The sequence below is a fragment of the Pseudophryne corroboree genome, chromosome 11, assembly GCF_028390025.1.
Source record: "Pseudophryne corroboree isolate aPseCor3 chromosome 11, aPseCor3.hap2, whole genome shotgun sequence".
NCBI classification, from domain to species: domain Eukaryota; kingdom Metazoa; phylum Chordata; class Amphibia; order Anura; family Myobatrachidae; genus Pseudophryne; species Pseudophryne corroboree.
Window position 1 is genome coordinate 131,264,248 of NC_086454.1, and position 20,650 is coordinate 131,284,897.

General features: G+C 45.8%; 1 protein-coding gene across 5 annotated transcripts in view; it reads left to right on the top strand.

Moving 5' to 3' along the window:
- FRMD8 (FERM domain containing 8) overlaps window positions 1–20,650 on the top strand; it is an 88,109-nt gene that overhangs the window by 39,713 nt on the left and 27,746 nt on the right. For all 5 annotated transcript variants that reach the window (XM_063944810.1, XM_063944807.1, XM_063944806.1 and 2 more), the window contains exon 6: window positions 1,149–1,315. In XM_063944810.1, the coding sequence (XP_063800880.1) occupies window positions 1,149–1,315 (167 nt within the window). The remainder of the gene's footprint in view (window positions 1–1,148; window positions 1,316–20,650) is intronic.

Consider the following 20,650-nt stretch of genomic DNA (forward strand, 5'->3'; position numbering starts at 1 on the left):
GTCCCTTGATGTGGTCAGGGCTTTGAAAATTTACGTGGCCAGAACGGCTAGAGTCAGAAAAACAGAAGCACTTTGTCCTGTGTGCAGCCAACAAGGTTGGCGCTCCTGCTTCAAAGCAGACTATTGCTCGCTGGATCTGTAACACGATTCAGCAGGCACATGCGTCGGCTGGATTGCCGTTACCAAAATCGGTCAAGGCCCATTCCACTAGGAAGGTGGGCTCATCTTGGGCGGCTGCCTGAGGGGTCTCGGCACTACAGCTGTGCCGAGCTGCTACTTGGTCGGGTTCAAACACCTTTGCAAAGTTCTATAAGTTTGATACCCTGGCTGAGGAGGACCTCCGGTTTGTTCAATCGGTGCTGCAGAGTCATCCGCACTCTCCCGCCCGTTTGGGAGCTTTGGTATAATCCCTATGGTCCTTACGGAGTCCCCAGCATCCTCTAGGACGTAAGAAAAAATAAGATTTTAAACCTACCGGTAAATCTTTTTCTCGTAGTCCGTAGAGGATGCTGGGCGCCCGTCCCAAGTGCGGACTACTTCTGCAAGACTTGTATATAGTTTTGCTACATAAGGGTTATGTTATAGTTTTCATCGGTCTACGACTGATGCTATGTTGTTTTTTCATACTGTTAACTGGTTAGTTTATCACAAGTTATACGGTGTGAATGGTGTGGGCTGGTATGAATCTTGCCCTTTCCTCGTACTGTCCGTCTTCTCTGGGCACAGTTTCTCTAACTGAGGTCTGGAGGAGGGGCATAGAGGGAGGAGCCAGTGCACACCCATACCTAAAGTCTTTCTTAAAGTGCCCATGTCTCCTGCGGAGCCCGTCTATCCCCATGGTGCTTACGGAGTCCCCAACATCCTCTACGGACTACGAGAAAAAGATTTACCGGTAGGTTTAAAATCTTATTATAATCCTTGGCACACCTTCAGAAATATATTTTAAACCTTAAGTATATGAAATATAATGTTTATTACATTTCAAAACATATACACTTAATTTTAAACTGTTTAACTGTTGTGTGGGACATGGATCTGATCAGACATTTTCTTTTGCAGTATGTTTAATATGTTAACCTTATATGCTTTGTAGTTAAAATTAGAGGGAATAGGTTTTTATATCTAACTCTTACATGATGATTGTACAGATTTGTAATGAGGAAATATTACGGCTGCTGTATGACGAGGCAAAGTACAATGTCCTGGAAGGAAGGTACCCATGTGATGTAGAGGATTGTGAATTTTTGGGTGGTCTAGCTTGCCGGCTAGAACTGGGACCATATAATCAAGAAAAACATACACCTTCTACATTAAGGTATGGTATTATGTTTCCCAATTACCATTCTCCCATTTTTAAATCCTTATATTGTAGCCATGCACACTGGATTAGCCCAGCCCCCTCAGTACTAGGGCACTGTAGATTTCTCAGCGGTCTTGACAACACTGATTGCCTTATTCAGAGGTGTATCAAGTAAAGGTAAAAGCAGGTTGCACTGCAGGTTCGGCAGACTTAATATGTGCAGAGAGATTTAAGGTAGGAAGGGCAGTATCCTAGCTTAATTCCAAATTTCAGTATAAAAATATAGCTGCCCAGTATTTGCTACATGCAAAAGCAATCAGTATTTTCCCTGCAGGTACAAAAATGAATGCGTTTGTATTAGCAACCTGCTTTGTTTAGATTTTATTTCTAACTCTGAACAAAGCCATCAGTAAGGACATCCTATATCTGGCAGACGTCTTCCATTGGATATTACAAGCTTTTGCTTCCCTGTATATGGCTAATTTTGGACCAACAAATTTGTGTGTCCACATATAAACCAGGGGCATTATTTCAACAGTAGGCAAGTAACATCAGAAAAAATGATTTTCTTCTGCAGCTTTGCTCATTCTTTCCTAAACTAACCTTATAGCATATATCGTAATTCAATATTCAATGTTTCCATTTTCCACTCCCTCAAACATCCTTGACCTTAAACTATTTTGCCTGATGTTCTTGTAATGCTGCGCTTGTGATTTAGGGATAGATAGGGCAATATTTTTGCGCCATAATCAAGTAAATATCTTTGCATTTTTAGGCATAGGGTGGGAAAGCGTGCTGTACTTTAGTCGGCCTCTGTCTCTTAGTGACGGGCTTTGTGGGAAAGTGTAAGCTTACAAGGGGTGTGCAGTAAGATTCCAGATGCACAAAAGTATTATATTTACAAACACAGTGAACATTACATTTTTTTTTAAGTATTCGCCAGTGGAGTCTATGCAAAGTTGCATGCGCTCAAACCACCTGATGAAGCACCTGGACCAGTCCGAAGAAGGTATGTCTTCTACATGCTGGGTGAAGGTCTCCACTGCAGCTTCCGTTGACTCAAGATGAATTTAGCGCATTCTCCGCTTGATTTGTGGGAACATGAAAAGGTCACATGGAGCTAGGCCTGGACTGTACGGCAGATGACCAAGCTCGGGATGCGTTCATGGGCCGGAAAATACACTACTTTTCTTGACTTGTGCACTGTCATGATGAGTTCTTGGACGATGCTTGAAAATAGCTTCCAGTACATGCGGCAGGAATTGGTTGGTGCGCAGCTGCATGAGTGGTATGGTAGCTACATGACCAGGCTTTGTCACAATAACAGCCACCATCTGCTTGGCACGCTGCATTTGCATAGGAATTTTGTGGCGGCGCACCTCCAACTGAGGACCACTGGGCTGACTGTTGTCTGGTCTCTTATTAAAACTGCAGATGCAGGATTCATCGCAACTAATCTCCCAGACAGAGTTTGAGTTACCGCTATTAAACCTGGCCAGCATGTTGTGGCATCAAGTCACCCGAGCCTCCTCCTGCTCTCAAGTCAGCTGATGGAGCACTCGGCATGCAGAAACCTTGCTCAAGCCAAGCTTTTCATGGCGTATCATGCGGATGGATCCCGATGAGATGCTTGTCTCTTTCTCTAACTGGCCACGGTCACATTGACATCCACCTCAACTATGACTTGTACGGCAGAAACATTGTCCTCGGTGATGGCAGACACAGGTCAGCTGCAGTGCTTCTTGTCTTCTAGGGTCTGCATGCCACACCAATATTCTGCAGAGCACTCATAAACAGTTGTTCGGGGTGGTGCTTCCTCCCCAAAAGCAGTTCTCAGTCAGTCAAAACTAGCCTGCTGTCGCAGACTACTCGTTTATAGGGGATAATTCAGACCTGATCGCTGCTGTGTGTTTCAGGTCTGAACTGCGTATACAACGTACCGCAGCAACGGGGATCACCTGTCAGCAAAGGGATGGTGCGAAAGATCCATTCGCACGGGAGTTCGCATGGAGATTGACAGGAAAAGGGCGTTTGTGGGTAGCAACTGACCGTTTTCAAGGAGTGGCTGGAAAAACGCAGCCGTATCCAAGCGTTGGAAGGGAGGGTGTCTGAGGTCAAATTCGGTCAGGCTGAAGTGATTGCAGCGGCTGAGTAAATACTGGGATGCGCAGAGACTGCACAAAATCAGTTTGTGCAGCTCTGTTACACATGTGTTCGCACACTTGCACAGGAAAAATACACTCCCCCTGTAGGTGGCGACTATCTGATCGCAGGACTGCAAAAATCGCTTTCTAGCTATCGGGTCTGAATTACCCCCATAATCATAGAAGATCATGAATCTCCAGTGGCCTCTGGTGAGCTCAAGTTCGAGATGCAAATTAACATGCTGACTTCATCGGTGTGCAGTGCTGCTTATATACGGTTCTGTGCCTTGACATTTCACGTAATCTTTAGTCAGAGATTAAATTTTACAATCAGACAGTCAAATTGTGTATACTCAACCAATGCATTACACATCCGGAAACTTATTGCACACCCCTCATACAAGAATGGACACTGCAGCCACGTTACGAAGTGGCAAACAGCCAGCATGGTGGGAATACTTCCTAATGGGGAACGCCAGTCGTGGAGTCTGAATTTTCTTCTGGCAGATTATCTGGCCCTGCTGCAGTGTGATTTTCTAGAGACAGGCCTAACATTGAAATCTGTCAATTTTATTAAATTCAACCCGATTCTTCCTAGAGGGTAATTTTCCAGTGTAGCCTTTTCAACACCCATCAGCAGAGGGTGTACTTGCCAAAGGGCAAGGTACTCTTGCTACAAGGACTGGTCCCTGCTAACTCCCATACAGATTTTTGTTCACCTTTGCATGAAAATCCTAGGTAGGTAAGATAGTTTCCAACTTCAATGCCAGTCAATTTACACCATTACCTTCTAAGATGTTTCAGATTTAATTAATAACGAAATGGGACAAGTCTCACCAGAACTTGTCTAGTCAAGACTTCATTTATTTCCCAAGGTTATAAAGAACACTCAGATGATGGCTGAGCTAAGTGTTAGACATGGATTGCACCATTCTCCATCTGAGACTGGACAATAGAGCCAACAGGTGCCAGCCTTCTAAGCTGAGGTGTCATCACTCCTGAGATTTGGATACAGGGTTTTTGGTCTCCAGCAGCATCAAAGAACCCAATAAACAGGAACTTTGAATATTTATGTAATTCACCAAGTGGACACAGAGAATGCCCCGGAACTTCAAAATTATGAGTTGGTTGTAGCAGTGCATTTTAAGGTATCGCATTGGTTTTCAAGCCTGTGTGGAAAACTGGGAAGCAGACTTCCTCAGCATACAAAATCTTCACCCTTGGAATTGGTGTCTTCATCCTACGGTCTTTGAACAGCTGCAGATGGCTGGGATCAAACAGATTTCAATGTGATGGCATCACAGGTGAACCAGGAGATGGAGCACTTCCACTGCAGGACAAATGATCCATAAGCATTTCTAGTAGGTAAGTCTAGTAAAAGATGATTCATGGTCGCATCATACGCTCTTGCTGCATAGACATTCAAAACATGGCAGAGGGCCCAATGTGGTGCCTGCCTCCTATATCCAATCTTTTTATTTAGGGCACCTTTTATCACCAAAGTTCTTGGTGGGCTGTAGCGGTGTGGCTGTTGAAGCCATGATCCTTTTAGAGTAAAAGGTTTCTCTAACGTCCTAGTGGATGCTGGGAACTCCGTAAGGACCATGGGGAATAGCGGGCTCCGAAGGAGGCTGGGCACTCTAGAAAGATTTAGGACTACCTGGTGTGCACTGGCTCCTCCCACTATGACCCTCCTCCAAGCCTCAGTTAGATTTCGTGCCCGGCCGAGGTTGGATGCACACTAGGGGCTCTCCTGAGCCCTTAGAAAGAAAGTATAGTTTTAGGTTTTTTATTTTCAGTGAGACCTGCTGGCAACAGGCTCACTGCAGCGAGGGACTAAGGGGAGAAGAAGCGAACTCGCTTGCTTGCAGCCGGATTGGGCTTCTTAGGCTACTGGACACCATTAGCTCCAGAGGGATCGACCGCAGGCCCAGTCCTTGGTGTTCGGTCCCGGAGCCGCGCCGCCGTCCCCCTTACAGAGCCAGAAGCAAGAAGAGGTCCGGAAAAACGGCGGCAGAAGACATCAGTCTTCACCAAGGTAGCGCACAGCACTGCAGCTGTGCGCCATTGCTCCTCATGCACACTTCACACTCCGGTCACTGAGGGTGCAGGGCGCTTGGGGGGGGGGGGGGCGCCCTGAGCTGCAATAAAAACACCTTGGCTGGCAAAAATACCACAATATATAGCCCTAGAAGCTATATATGTGGTAAATTCCCCTGCCAGAATCCAGAAAAAAGCGGGAGAATAGGCCGCGGAAAAGGGGCGGAGCTATCTCCCTCAGACACACTGGCGCCATTCCTCCTTCACAGATCCTCTGGAAGGAAGCTCCCTGGCTCTCCCCTGCAGTCTACACTTCAGAACAGGGTAAAAACAGAGAGGGGGGGCACTAAATTTGGGCGCAATACATATATAATATAAAAAGCAGCTATAGGGGACATAACTCAGTTAGTCCCTGCATTATATAGCGCTCTGGTGTGTGCTGGCATACTCTCACTCTGTCCCCCCCAAAGGGCTTTTGTGGGTCCTGTCCTCATTCGGAGCATTCCTTGTGTGTGTGCGGTGTGTCGGTACGGCTGTGTCGACATGTTTGATGAGGATAATGATGTGGAGGCGGAGCAGATGCCTTTAGAAGGGATGTCACCCCCTGCGGGGCAGACACCTGAGTGGATGGGCTTATGGAAAGTAATGAGTGCACGTATAGACTCCTTATATAAGAAAATCGACGACATGCCAAATGTGGGACAGCCGACTTCTCAGCTCGTGTCTGCCCAGGCGTCGCATGGGTCGTCAGGGGCTCTAAAACGCCCGCTACCTCAAGCAGACCCAGATGTCGACACTGATACTGACACCAGTGTCGACGACGATGAGTCAAACCTGATGCCCACTAAGGCCATTCACTGTATGATTGAGGCAATGAAAGAGGTGTTAAACATTTCTGATATAACTACTGGTACCACTAAAAAGGGTATTATGTTTGGAGAGAAAAAACTACCCGTAGTTTTTCCCCCATCAGATGAATTAAATGAAGTGTGTGAAGAAGCGTGGGCTTTCCCTGATAAAAAATTGGTAATTCCTAAGAAGGTACTAATGGCGTTCCCTTTCCCGCCAGAGGATAGGTCACGTTGGGAAACACCCCCTAGAGTGGATAAAGCGCTCACACGTTTGTCTAAAAAGGTGGCACTACCGTCTCCGGATACGGCCGCCCTCAAGGAACCTGCTGATAGAAAGCAGGAGGCGATCCTGAAGTCTGTATATACACACACAGGCATTATACTTAGGCCAGCTATTGCGTCAGCTTGGATGTGCAGTGCTGCCGCTGCTTGGTCAGATAAACTGTCAGAAAATATTGACACATTAGACAGAGACACGATCCTGTTAACCATAGACCATATAAGAGACTCAGTCTTATATATGAGAGATGCACAGAGGGAAATCTGCCGACTGGCATCTAAAGTAAGTGCATTGTCCATTTCTGCTAGGAGAGGCTTATGGACTCGCCAGTGGACAGGAGATGCAGATTCTAAAAAGCACATGGAAGTGTTGCCATATAAGGGTGAGGAATTATTTGGGGATGGTCTCTCGGACCTAGTTTCCACAGCAACGTCTGGGAAGTCAGCATTTTTACCCCATGTCCCCTCACAGCCTAAGAAGGCGCCGTTTTATCAGGTTCAGTCCTTTCGGACCCAGAAAAACAGGCGTGGAAAAGGCGGGTCTTTTCTGTCCAGAGGCAGAGGTAGGGGAAAAAGGCTGCAACAAACAGCAGGTTCCCAGGAGCAAAAGTCCTCCCCCGCTTCTTCCAAGTCCGCCGCATGACGGTGGGGCTCCACAGGCGGAGCCAGGTACGGTGGGGGGTCGCCTCAAAAATTTCAGCGATCAGTGGGTTCGCTCACAGGTGGATCCCTGGATCCTGCAAATAGTATCTCAGGGGTACAAGCTGGAATTCGAGGCGTCCCCACCCCACCGGTTCCTAAAATCTGCCTTGCCAATTGCTCCCTCAGACAGGGAGGCGGTGCTAACGGCAATTCACAAGCTGTATTCTCAGCAGGTGATAATCAAGGTACCCCTACTTCAACAAGGCCGGGGTTATTATTCCACACTATTTGTGGTACCGAAACCGGACGGTTCGGTGAGACCCATTCTAAATTTGAAATCCTTGAACACATACATAAGGAAATTCAAGTTCAAGATGGAATCGCTCAGGGCGGTTATTACAAGCCTGGACGAGGGGGATTACATGGTATCCCTGGACATCAAGGATGCTTACTTGCATGTCCCCATTTACCATCCTCACCAGGAGTACCTCAGATTTGTGGTACAGGATTGCCATTACCAATTCCAGACGCTGCCGTTTGGACTGTCCACGGCACCGAGGGTATTTACCAAGGTTATGGCGGAAATGATGATACTCCTTCGAAGAAAGGGAGTTTTAATTATCCCGTACTTGGACGATCTCCTAATAAAAGCGAGGTCCAAGGAACAGTTGGTGGTGGGAGTAGCACTATCCCAGGATGTGCTGCACCAGCACGGCTGGATTCTGAATATCCCAAAGTCACAGCTGGTTCCGACAACACGGCTACTGTTCCTGGGTATGATTCTGGATACAGTCCAGAAAAAAGTGTTTCTCCCGGAGGAGAAAGCCAGGGAGTTGTCATCTCTAGTCAGAGACCTCCTGAAACCAAAACAGGTATCAGTGCATCACTGCACGCGGGTCCTGGGAAAGATGGTGGCTTCTTACGAAGCAATTCCCTTCGGCAGGTTCCATGCCAGAATCTTTCAGTGGGACCTGTTGGACCAGTGGTCCGGATCGCATCTTCAGATGCATCGCTTGATAACCCTGTCTCCGAGGACCAGGGTGTCGCTACTGTGGTGGCTGCAGAGTGCCCATCTTCTAGAGGGCCGCAGGTTCGGCATACAGGACTGGGTCCTGGTGACCACGGATGCCAGCCTTCGAGGCTGGGGGGCAGTCACACAGGGAAGAAACTTCCAAGGACTATGGTCGAGTCAGGAGACTTCCCTTCACATAAATATTCTGGAACTAAGGGCCATCTACAATGCCCTAAGTCAAGCAAAATCCCTGCTCCTACACCAGCCGGTGCTGATCCAGTCAGACAACATCACGGCAGTCGCCCATGTAAATCGACAGGGCGGCACAAGAAGCAGGATTACGATGGCGGAAGCCACAAGAATTCTCCGATGGGCGGAGAATCATGTACTAGCACTGTCAGCAGTGTTCATTCCGGGAGTGGACAACTGGGAAGCAGACTTCCTCAGCAGACACGACCTCCACCCGGGAGAGTGGGGACTTCATCCAGAAGTCTTCCAGATGCTGGTAAACCGTTGGGAAAAACCACAGGTGGACATGATGGCGTCCCGCCTCAACAAAAAGTTAAAAATATATTGCGCCAGGTCAAGGGACCCTCAGGCGATAGCTGTGGACGCTCTAGTGACACCGTGGGTGTACCAGTCGGTTTATGTGTTCCCTCCTCTGCCTCTCATACCAAAGGTATTGAGAATAATAAGAAAGCGAGGAGTAAACACCATTCTCGTGGTTCCGGATTGGCCAAGACGAGCGTGGTACCCGGAACTTCAAGAGATGCTCTCAGAGGACCCGTGGCCTCTACCGCTCAGACAGGACCTGCTACAACAGGGGCCCTGTCTGTTCCAAGACTTACCGCGGCTGCGTTTGACGGCATGGCGGTTGAACACCGGATCCTAAAGGAAAAGGGTATTCCGGAAGAAGTCATTCCTACGCTTATTAAGGCCAGGAAAGATGTTACGGCAAAGCATTATCACCGCATATGGCGGAAATATGTTGCATGGTGTGAGGCCAAAAAGACCCCAACAGAGGAATTTCAACTAGGTCGATTTCTGCATTTCCTGCAAGCAGGAGTGAATATGGGCCTAAAACTAGGCTCCATTAAAGTACAGATCTCTGCTCTGTCGATTTTCTTTCAAAAAGAACTAGCTTCAGTACCTGAAGTTCAGACATTTGTGAAAGGAGTGCTGCATATTCAGCCCCCATTTGTGCCTCCTGTGGCACCTTGGGATCTCAACGTGATGTTGAGTTTCTTAAAATCACATTGGTTTGAGCCACTAAAAACCGTGGATCTGAAATATCTCACGTGGAAAGTGGTCATGTTATTGGCCCTGGCTTCAGCCAGGCGAGTGTCAGAATTGGCGGCTTTATCATGTAAAAGCCCTTATCTGATTTTCCATATGGATAGGGCAGAATTGAGGACTCGTCCCTAGTTTCTCCCTAAGGTGGTGTCAGCGTTTCACCTGAACCAGCCTATTGTGGTGCCTGCGGCTACTAAGGATTTGGAGGACTTCAAGTTGCTGGACGTTGTCAGGGCCCTGAAAATATATGTTTCCAGGACAGCTGGAGTCAGAAAATCTGACTCGCTGTTTATCCTGTATGCACCCAACAAGCTGGGTGCTCCTGTTTCTAAGCAGTCTATTGCTCGCTGGATTTGTAGTACAATTCCGCTTGCACATTCTGTGGCAGGCATGCCACAGCCAAAATCTGTAAATGCCCATTCCACAAGGAAGGTGGGCTCATCTTGGGCGGCTGTCCGAGGGGTCTCGGCTTTACAACTTTGCCGAGCAGCTACTTGGTCAGGGGCAAACACATTTGCAAAATTCTACAAATTTGATACCCTGGCTGAGGAGGACCTGGAGTTCTCTCATTCGGTGCTACAGAGTCATCCGCACTCTCCCGCCCGTTTGGGAGCTTTGGTATAATCCCCATGGTCCTTACAGAGTTCCCAGCATCCACTAGGACGTTAGAGAAAATAAGAATTTACTCACCGGTAATTCTATTTCTCGTAGTCCGTAGTGGATGCTGGGCGCCCATCCCAAGTGCGGATTGTCTGCAATACTTGTAAATAGTTATTGTTAACTAAAGGGTTATTGTTAAGCCATCTGTTGAGAGGCTCAGTTGTTTTCATACTGTCAAACTGGATATAGTATCACGAGTTGTACGGTGTGATTGGTGTGGCTGGTAAGAGTCTTACCTGGGATTCTAAATCCTTCCTTATTATGTCTGCTCGTCCGGGCACGGTGTCCTAACTGAGGCTTTGACAATGCTAAATTCTTTTGTCGTATAAACAACCCTAAATGAAGTCTAAGAACACTGTACGCTGTTTACTTAAGAAATACCGTAAGGGTACGCTAGTTGCGTAACGATCGCTTCAGCCGTAGGCGAGACGCTCAAGCGTCACGTTCGCTCACGGCCCAGTGATCACAGGACAGCACGTTATTGGCTATGACTAGAGTAATGATTCGCTATGGCGTAGCGGACGCTCGAGACCACGAGGAGATCACCAGCGGCGCAGACGCTCACAACGCTATACCTTTATGTCTAAACCTTTTATCAATGAAATACACAGAATACCTTAATGTGAATACAGGGTGTAAGTGCAACCTTGTGTAACCTGACTAACTACAAAGCTGCTTGAGCGTCACCGACGCTCAAGTGAACACTTAAAACTATAGGAAATACACAGATACTGGTTTAGGGTCCAAAGCCTATTTAACTGTATTATATCTAATATACTTGTAAAAGAGAATAACAGTACAAATGATACACTACAATATAACAGATACTTCCTAACCAAAATACGATACTATCTAATACAATACAATACTAGTCTAGGGGAGATGTGAGAGAAAAGAGAAGGGAGAGAGAGAGAGAGAAATGGAGAGAGATGAGAGAAATTGGCTCACAGTAAGACAATGATTACGGAGAGAAACTTACGCACAAAGGGTATGATCGCATGCGCCTCGATATCCAGCTCCCGATTATCAGCAAGAAAACCGTTGATGAGAGTGAAGTTGGATATGGTCGGCCTGCCTATTTATGCCCCACACACAATGCAATCTCATAGTCCCTACAATCCCATTGTCCATTGGACGAAGGAATTCGGCTTCGCATTATAACAAAAGGTCATAGGGTGATTCATACAGGTGGGCTGTGACGATTTCAAACAGCTCAGGTGGGTGGGAAACTAGGTTTCCCGCCGCATACCTGAGTAAGAGTAAATAATAGTAATGGACATAAACTTCTTATGTCCATAACTATTCGCACGAGCGATTAATACGCTCCAAACCAACACCGGAATATTGCTATTTAAATACTCTTCCGATGGGTACCAAACACTGCTGTATGACTCCTGTTAGACCCTTCGTACAATACAAAGAGGGATTCCTCCGTTCAGGGACATTCTATATTAACCAAACTTTCAGAATCTATCAAAGGGACCATGATCTACAAACTACATTAATTGTGGAAATATGTAACGATTGGGTCGCACGCTACGACTACATACTCTTTACCGTAAATACGCATACCGATGCGAGCGGGTGCACGCATCAGCGGGTATGCGCTATCACGGGAAAGCGCACGCATGCGCAGCGCGGACCAGCGTGAGGTGCAAATATGGCAGCGTGTATAGGGATATTTTTCTGACTTTGACAGTCCACCCTTTGGCAGTCAATAATAACTGCCACCTTCTAAAACATTTCAAAAGGAGAAAAATATAAGTCAGGGGTTAATTCATTTCCATGGTTGGGTAAGGAAGAAGAGAGGAGTAGGTGTGAAAAGGGTATGACCTAGTGAGATAGCAGAAGCATGTGTGTATGAGTCCATGTTTGGGGGGGTCATGTATCATCGTGCCGTACGTGTTGTAAATCAAGCTTCGAGGTATTGCGAAGTATACATTTGAATTCCTTCTTATCCCGTGGTACAGGTCTGTGGATGGGCTGTCAAACTTTACCGAGCTCTTTTCGGCTTTTGAACAAAATGGGGAGCACATTTTAGTTGATGATACATGAATGGGGGAATATGTGATTGCTGATATCTGTGCCTGTATTCCCTATACTATGTGTGTTATTACCTGAGGGTTGTAGAGATGAAGATAAAGAACACTTATGGAAAATGCAATGATATTCTATGTCAGGGAAATGTACATCTGTTGTTGAAGTTTTGTTCGGTATCTGTTGAGAGTCGTCTTCTTTGCGCTGTATTGCTCCTTGGGCATGAGCAAATAGCTTTGTCAGTGCCATCAGATTTACAAAAATGTTGGGCTAGCGTGAGTTTAAAAATACTAGGGAAACTGGGGATCCATGGCAAAGTTCATCAAGTGTCCATATCATAGGTTGTCAAAACTTCATCTTTGGTGCTTGTCTGTTGTCTGTATAGCGTCTCGTCAACTTCCTCGTCCAAGGGGGTCTTTGTACCTTGGTGAAAAGCAGAAAAACAGGTGAAAGAAACGGACCTTATAATCGCATTTTCATCACATCATGGTTTCTATCATTGGGTCATAAATCAAATCCAGGTTAATTACAGTTTCCTCACTCCTCAAACTCATCACTCTTGTACTTTGTTTGCACCTCATTAAAGCCTGCCCGCATCTAAATATCAATCCAATAGATATAACAACACCTAAAATACATAGGAGAAACTTTCCAACATCCATTATGACTCCTTGAGCCCAGTCTCCTAAACCGGAGAACCAATTTCGCGGGTTCAACCATGACACCCAACCAGTCAGCTCATTACCTACAGCAGCAAGGGTGAGATTGTGTTTTCGACGAAATTCCCACTTTAATTGGAGAATATCGTCCATCTTTTGGTCTATGACCTCTACCGGATCCTCGGTGCTAGTCAATAAGACCTGGTATGGTCCTTCCCATCTATCAATAAGACAACCTGAGCGTAGAAAATTTCGTATCATTACATAATCCCCAGGTTCAATGTCATGACAATTACTATCTGGTAAATCAGGAATCACCAACTTCAGATTATCATTTTGATTCCTCAACTGCTTACTCATGTTAATCAAGTATTTTACAGTCACTTCATTGTTACATTTCAAATCATCCTGAGGGTTAATCATGACATGCGGTTGTCGACCAAACAGAATTTCAAAAGGGGACAGGTTAAGAGGGGACCTGGGAGTGGTTCTGATGCTATACAAAACAATGGGTAAAGCTTCTGGCCACGTCAATCCTGTCTCTGCCATTACTTTACTCAATTTATTTTTAATAGTGCTGTTCACTCTTTCGACCTTCGCACTCGCCTGTGGACGGTACGGAGTGTGCAGCTTGCTATCAATACCCATTAATTTACACATTCCTTGAAAGACATCACCGGTAAAATGGGTACCCCTATCACTTTCAATGATTCTAGGGATACCATATCTACATACAAATTCCTGCACAATTTTCTTAGCTGTAAACATAGCGGTATTTGTAGCTGCTGGAAATGCTTCGACCCAATTCGAGAAAACATCTATACAAACAAGTACATATTTCAAATTTCGACATGGGGGTAATTGAATGAAGTCAATTTGTATTACCTGGAAAGGGCCGCCGGCAGGTGGGATATGGGATGGTTCTGTAGGTATTGCTTTTCCAATATTCTTTCTCAGACAGGTAAGGCATGACATTGCTCTTTTACCCGCATGAGAGGAGAATCCTGGGGCGCACCAGTATGCTCTTACCAATTTGCACATCCCCTCCTTGCCTAGATGAGTCAGCCCGTGAGCTGCTTCAGCCAGACATGGAAGGTATGTCCTGGGGGCCACTGGTTTACCATGTCCATCCGTCCAGAGCCCTGAGGACTCCTGGCCATATCCCTTTGCCTTCCAGACTGCCTTTTCCTGTGTGGAACACAAATTCTGCATCTCACACAACTTCTGTGTGTTGATGGTATTAAATACCATCAGTTGTGTGGTGTCTGTCTGTATGGGGGTAGCAGCTGCAAGCTTAGCTGCTTCGTCTGCTCGGCTGTTACCAAGTGACACTGGGTCTTGACTATATGTATGTGCTTTACATTTGATAACAGCCACTCTGTCGGGTTCCTGTATCGCTGTTAGAAGCCTTTTTATATAAGCTGCATGCGCTATCGGTGTACCAGCTGCCGTCATGAAATTTCTGAGGCGCCATAGGGCTCCGAAATCATGTACTACCCCGAAGGCGTATCTAGAATCGGTGTAGATATTGGCTGACTTACCCTTAGCCAATTCACATGCTCTGGTTAGGGCGACCAGTTCAGCAACCTGGGCTGAGTGAGGTGGACCTAGCGGTTCCGCTTCTATGGTGTCTTGGTCATTTACGACTGCGTATCCAGTACACAAGTCTCCCGAGTCTGACTGTCTATGACAACTACCGTCAGTGTAGAACGTGAGTTCTGCATCTTCCAGTGGATTGTCACTGATGTCAGGCCTTGCGGTAAAATTTTGGGTCAAATATTCCATACAATCATGTGTATCTTCCTTTGTATTAAATCCTCCTTCCCCATCACTCTCACCTTCCACCCTTTGTGTCTGACCAGGCACACCTGGGAGAAATGTTGCAGGATTTAATGCGCTGCATCTCCTTATGGTGATGTTTACTGGGGCCATTAGTGCCAATTCCCATCTTGTAAACCTCGCTGATGAGACGTGTCTGGTTTGGGCAGAATTCAATAAGGCTGACACTGCATGTGGTGTATGGATTGTGAGGTTGTGGCCTAGCACGACATCTTCGCTTTTTGTCACTAGCAATGCTATCGCCGCAACGCTACGCAAGCATGTGGGGAGGGATCGCGCTACCGTATCTAGCTGAGCGCTGTAGTATGCAACTGGCCTGTTGGCATCACCGTGTTTTTGGGTTAGTACACCTGCTGCGCAACCAGCACTTTCTGTTCCGTATAGTTCAAAGGGTTTCCCATAGTCTGGCATACCTAGCGCTGGCGCCTGCGTTAGGCACTGTTTGAGTCTCTCAAATGCTGTTTCGGATTCGTCTGTATGCGAAATCCGATCAGGTTTGTTTGAAGAGACCATTTCCTGCAAAGGTAACGCCAATATGGAAAACCCTGGGATCCAATTACGGCAATACCCACACATTCCTAAAAACGTTCTGATCTGTTGCTGGGTTTGTGGCAGTGTCATGTCTCTAATGGCTTGGATTCTATCAGCGGTCAGGTGTCTCAGTCCTTGTGTTAGACAGTGTCCCAAATATTTTACCTTAGTTTGGCATAATTGCAACTTGTCTTTGGAAACCTTATGTCCTGTGTCTGAAAGATGAAACAGGAGCTGTTTCGTATCCTTCAGGGAAGCTTCCAGCGAATCTGAACACAGTAGTAAATCATCTACATACTGTATCAATACTGATCCACTCTCCGGTTGGAAAGACTGTAAACAATCATGCAAAGCCTGAGAAAATATACTTGGACTATCTATGAAACCTTGGGGTAACCGAGTCCACGTGTATTGGACTCCTCTGTATGTGAATGCAAACAAATATTGGCTGTCAGGGTGCAGAGGTACCGAAAAGAATGCGGAGCAGAGGTCAATAACAGTGAAAAATTTGGCAGTGGGAGGAATTTGCATTAGGATGACAGCTGGATTTGGCACTACGGGGAACTGACTCTCAACTATTTTGTTAATCCCCCTTAGATCCTGCACTAGCCTGTAACCCCTCCCCCCACTCTTTTTAACAGGGAAGATGGGACTATTTGCTGTGCTGGACGTTCTTACTAGAATGCCCTGTTGTAGCAAGCGCTCTATTACTGGGAAAACTCCTAACTCCACCTCTGGCTTCAGAGGATACTGTGGGATTTTTGGAGCTATCCTACCATCTTTTACTTGTACAACTACTGGAGCTACGTTTGCCATTAATCCAGTGTCCTGTCCATCTTTTGTCCAAAGTGACTCTGGTATCTGAGATGTCATCTCTTCTATTTGGGATGGATTCCTATTTGTCATAATGGTGTGTGACATTAATTTTGATGGGGAGTCTAACATGTCTCGTACTTCCTGAGCGTGATTCTCAGGAATGTCCAAGAATACACCTTCAGGAGTACAATAAATGACGCAACCCATTTTACATAGTAAGTCTCTTCCCAGGAGATTGGTTGGTGCCGATGCAGCTAGTAAAAACGAATGCTTGGTATGCAAAGGCCCTATTGTAATCTCGGCTGGTTTGCTAACAGGGTAGTGCTGGACTACTCCTGTTACTCCCATGGCTGGAACTGTCCTACCAGTGGTTCTCATGCCCACTGTCGAATTTATCACTGACTTGGCCGCCCCTGTGTCTACAAGAAAATTTAAAGTTTTACCAGCTACATTGATTGCAATCTCTGGTTCACTTCCAAGACTGGCAATCAATTTAACTGGCTGCAGATTACAGGTATGGCCACACCCCTATTGGGTATGCTGACCTCCCTGAATCCCGTTGGCAGCAACTACTTGTGGGGGAGTTAGCTGGGAACTACCAGAGGCATGCCAATCTCTGTTCGGGGGGTATCTTTTTGTTTCCCCTGTATGTGGCTCAAAACTCCGCCTCTGTGGACCCTGCTCCCAATGTCGTGTGTCGTGTCGTTGTCTAGGGGGTTGAAAAGATCTTTGTACACTCTTTGTTCTACAGTCTCGTGCATAGTGTCCCTGTTTGTTACAAGAAAAACATGTTATTACACTTGACTTACCCACAGGATTCGGTGGTACATACGCAGGCTGCCTTGTGGTCAGCGCCTGTATACTTACTGACATCAACTTATCACTTTGCGACTCCCTGTGTCTAGTGATGTTTCTGTCGTGATCAATAGCAGCCTCTCTCAATGTGGACACCGACAGACCTCGCCAACATGGTTGCGTGGTCTGAACCCTAGTCTTTAATGTTTCCTTTAAACCATCCATCAGTACAGATACTGCTACGTCTTGATGGTTTGGGTTGGTCCTAATGTCTTCTATTCCAGTGTACTTTGCCATTTCTAATAGTGCCCGGTGGAAATATTCTGCTGCCGTTTCGGACTCTTTTTGTCTAATGGAGAATATCTTGTTCCATTTAACAACGGCTGGGAAATACTCCTTTAGCTGTAAATTTATCCTTTTTACATTATCCTTGTTGTACACGTCTGTAAGCGGTACATCTTTATCCAATGCACAGTCAACTAAGAATTGAGCTGAGTCGACATTGGAAGGTAAACAAGCTCTTAGCAGTATCTGCCAATCCTTGTTGGGTTCTACAGTGTTACCTAGATCCCTGATGTATTTTTGGCTAGCAACTAAGTCTTTCCTGGGGTCAGGAAATTCGGACACTATTGTTCTTAATTCCATTCGGGAAAATGGAGTGTACATGGCAATGTTCCTTATGGGAGTGGCTCCTGATACATCTGTTTTCCCATTGGGAACTGCTATTACTCTAACAGGGTTAACTCTAACAACCTCATTCTGTGTAGATTCTACAACTTGTGGTGAAATTGTTTCAGTATAATGCATGGTGCCGTACTTACCCGTTGACACGACCTCACCTATCCCTCCGCTAGGGGCCTTCGCTAATCTCGTGGGTGTTGCTGTGCCTACTGTGGTCTCTGCTATGGTGGCTGCGAGAGAGAGAGCTGAAATTGTTGCCGAATCGTCTTCTTGATCACACTCCTGAGGAAAGTTCAAAACAGGGTACAACTTGCACGGGTTAATAATTGCATGGGTTACTTGGTTAACATCATTAACATTTACAGGGTTACTAAGTGTTTGTGTTTTACAACCCAGTGCGTTTCTCTCCGTAATCAACTTCTCTCCTGCTATGTATGGTGGTGGCGGGGCTGTGGCTATCAGTTTCCTGACTGCCCCAGATCCCGCCGCCAGAGCCAAACCTCTCTGTATCTCACCTTCCTGTTGCCACAACTGTAAATAATCATGATGCTGAATTCGTCTCTTTGTTGATTTTATGAGACATATCCTCCTCCTTAAATTTTGTAACACTTCTGGACTGAAGCTACCTATTCTTGGGAATTTCTCCCTGTCTTGTACAGTCATTCTCTCCCATTCATCACATAAAACCTCTGTGTGACTTCCGTATTTTTCACACATGATGTACCTTGCCGACCCGACTGGTCGGTTCTCTGAATCAACCCAAACCGAGGTTGATCGCCCCCTACCTGAACAATTGGCCCCCATAATCTGCAGGTGTTGCTTACTACTCCTTTGATCTTTATATCACGGTCTTCAGCGAACCCTTACAGCAAACCAAATTATTCAAACTAGGCCGGCGGTGGCGGTTTACCGAGTACCCCACTCACTCGCCCACCTCGACCAATACGACCTGATCACACCGATATGGTGCTGGCGTACTCGATACAGGGCCCTACCAAAAACCTTCTGTTTACTGGAACATACGAGGGTTACCCGAAGGACACTTACTCTTTCCAGTAAAGGTGGGGTTGTTAGGTAGTTCCTGAGTGACCAGCGAACTTCCCTTTAAAAATAAAAAATTACACAAATCACGTCAGAATGTACAAATAGCGTTTGTGACCACTTTACTCTAATGGTATTAGGTCAGATTACTAACTACTGCACACAATTACGTGCGGTACAATCGTTCAGTACATAAGCACTACTTGTTATGTACTGAGAGATCAATGGAATCGAAAATTGCGGCTGCGAATTCCTTCAGCCAGAGCTTCCAATGGCCTATATGGGTTTTAGCACCAACCCCCGGGGTTGTGCTTCTTGTACCTTTATAGCGGACCTTCTTGTACCTTATGACCTCCTGGTCTTGTACCTTGTGACCTCCTGGTCTTGTTACCTTGTGGTCCGCTATACTCTAATGCTCAAATATTATTTAACCAGGGATGCCTCCCTAGCCACCGTATATGTCCCTTACACGTATGTCCTTTACGAGTACCCGATTTCTTTTTGGTTCAACCTCTAAGTTATATAAACTTATGTATACAAAAACACACTCACTCAACACATGTACACTTTCGTTTCTATATCTATTTCTGCGCAGAAATTTTCTTTAGTCCAGCTGTGTTACCAATTAGGAGCAGGATCTGTTAAACTAAATTTCAAATTTTCCAAAAATAGATTTGCGTTATTTACCGCGTCGCGTTATCTACCGCTGTGCGTTACTTATCGCCTTTGCGTTACTTATCGCCTTATCACAACTTGAGCTACGTGGGCGTAACCGGACGCTACGTTGCGTAATGTACGCTGCGTGCGTCTGCCTTTGGATTGCGTACGCTAGTCTTTGTTAGAGACACGTGTACGCAAAACAAAAGATCCACCGTAACACAATTTCTACTTTTATCAATGTAGATGATCCCTGATCATCTACCGCACACCACACTGACTGCCTTATCTCCCAGACAAGCCGTGTGTTGGTCTATACTTTAACTATTACCTCTACTATGAAATAACAGCAAATCTCTTTTAGCACTTTCTATCAACTATAAAAATTGGCAAACAGGAATAGTGATATACGAAATTGAAAAAGAAATGCAGATATATATGTATGCGTGCGTGTATACGCAAGACAGAAGAGAAATAAACAGTTTTTTAAAAGACACAAGTGTTTTGTTCCTACTTCCGGTTCCCGGATTCCTTCAGCACTCTTTATCTAAGCGAAGCAGACGCTTATCCCGTCAGCACTGCGAGACAACCTCCCACCCTTTGCTGGGGGATAATGTCTGCTGATCTACCTAGTGCAGATATGAGAAGGACAGGACGAGCCCCCAATTGACAATGCTAAATTCTTTTGTCGTATAAACAACCCTAAATGAAGTCTAAGAACACTGTACGCTGTTTACTTAAGAAATACCGTAAGGGTACGCTAGTTGCGTAACGATCGCTTCAGCCGTAGGCGAGACGCTCAAGCGTCACGTTCGCTCACGGCCCAGTGATCACAGGACAGCACGTTATTGGCTATGACTAGAGTAATGATTCGCTATGGCGTAGCGGACGCTCGAGACCACGAGGAGATCACCAGCGGCGCAGACGCTCACAACGCTATACCTTTATGTCTAAACCTTTTATCAATGAAATACACAGAATACCTTAATGTGAATACAGGGTGTAAGTGCAACCTTGTGTAACCTGACTAACTACAAAGCTGCTTGAGCGTCACCGACGCTCAAGTGAACACTTAAAACTATAGGAAATACACAGATACTGGTTTAGGGTCCAAAGCCTATTAACTGTATTATATCTAATATACTTGTAAAAGAGAATAACAGTACAAATGATACACTACAATATAACAGATACTTCCTAACCAAAATACGATACTATCTAATACAATACAATACTAGTCTAGGGGAGATGTGAGAGAAAAGAGAAGGGAGAGAGAGAGAGAGAAATGGAGAGAGATGAGAGAAATTGGCTCACAGTAAGACAATGATTACGGAGAGAAACTTACGCACAAAGGGTATGATCGCATGCGCCTC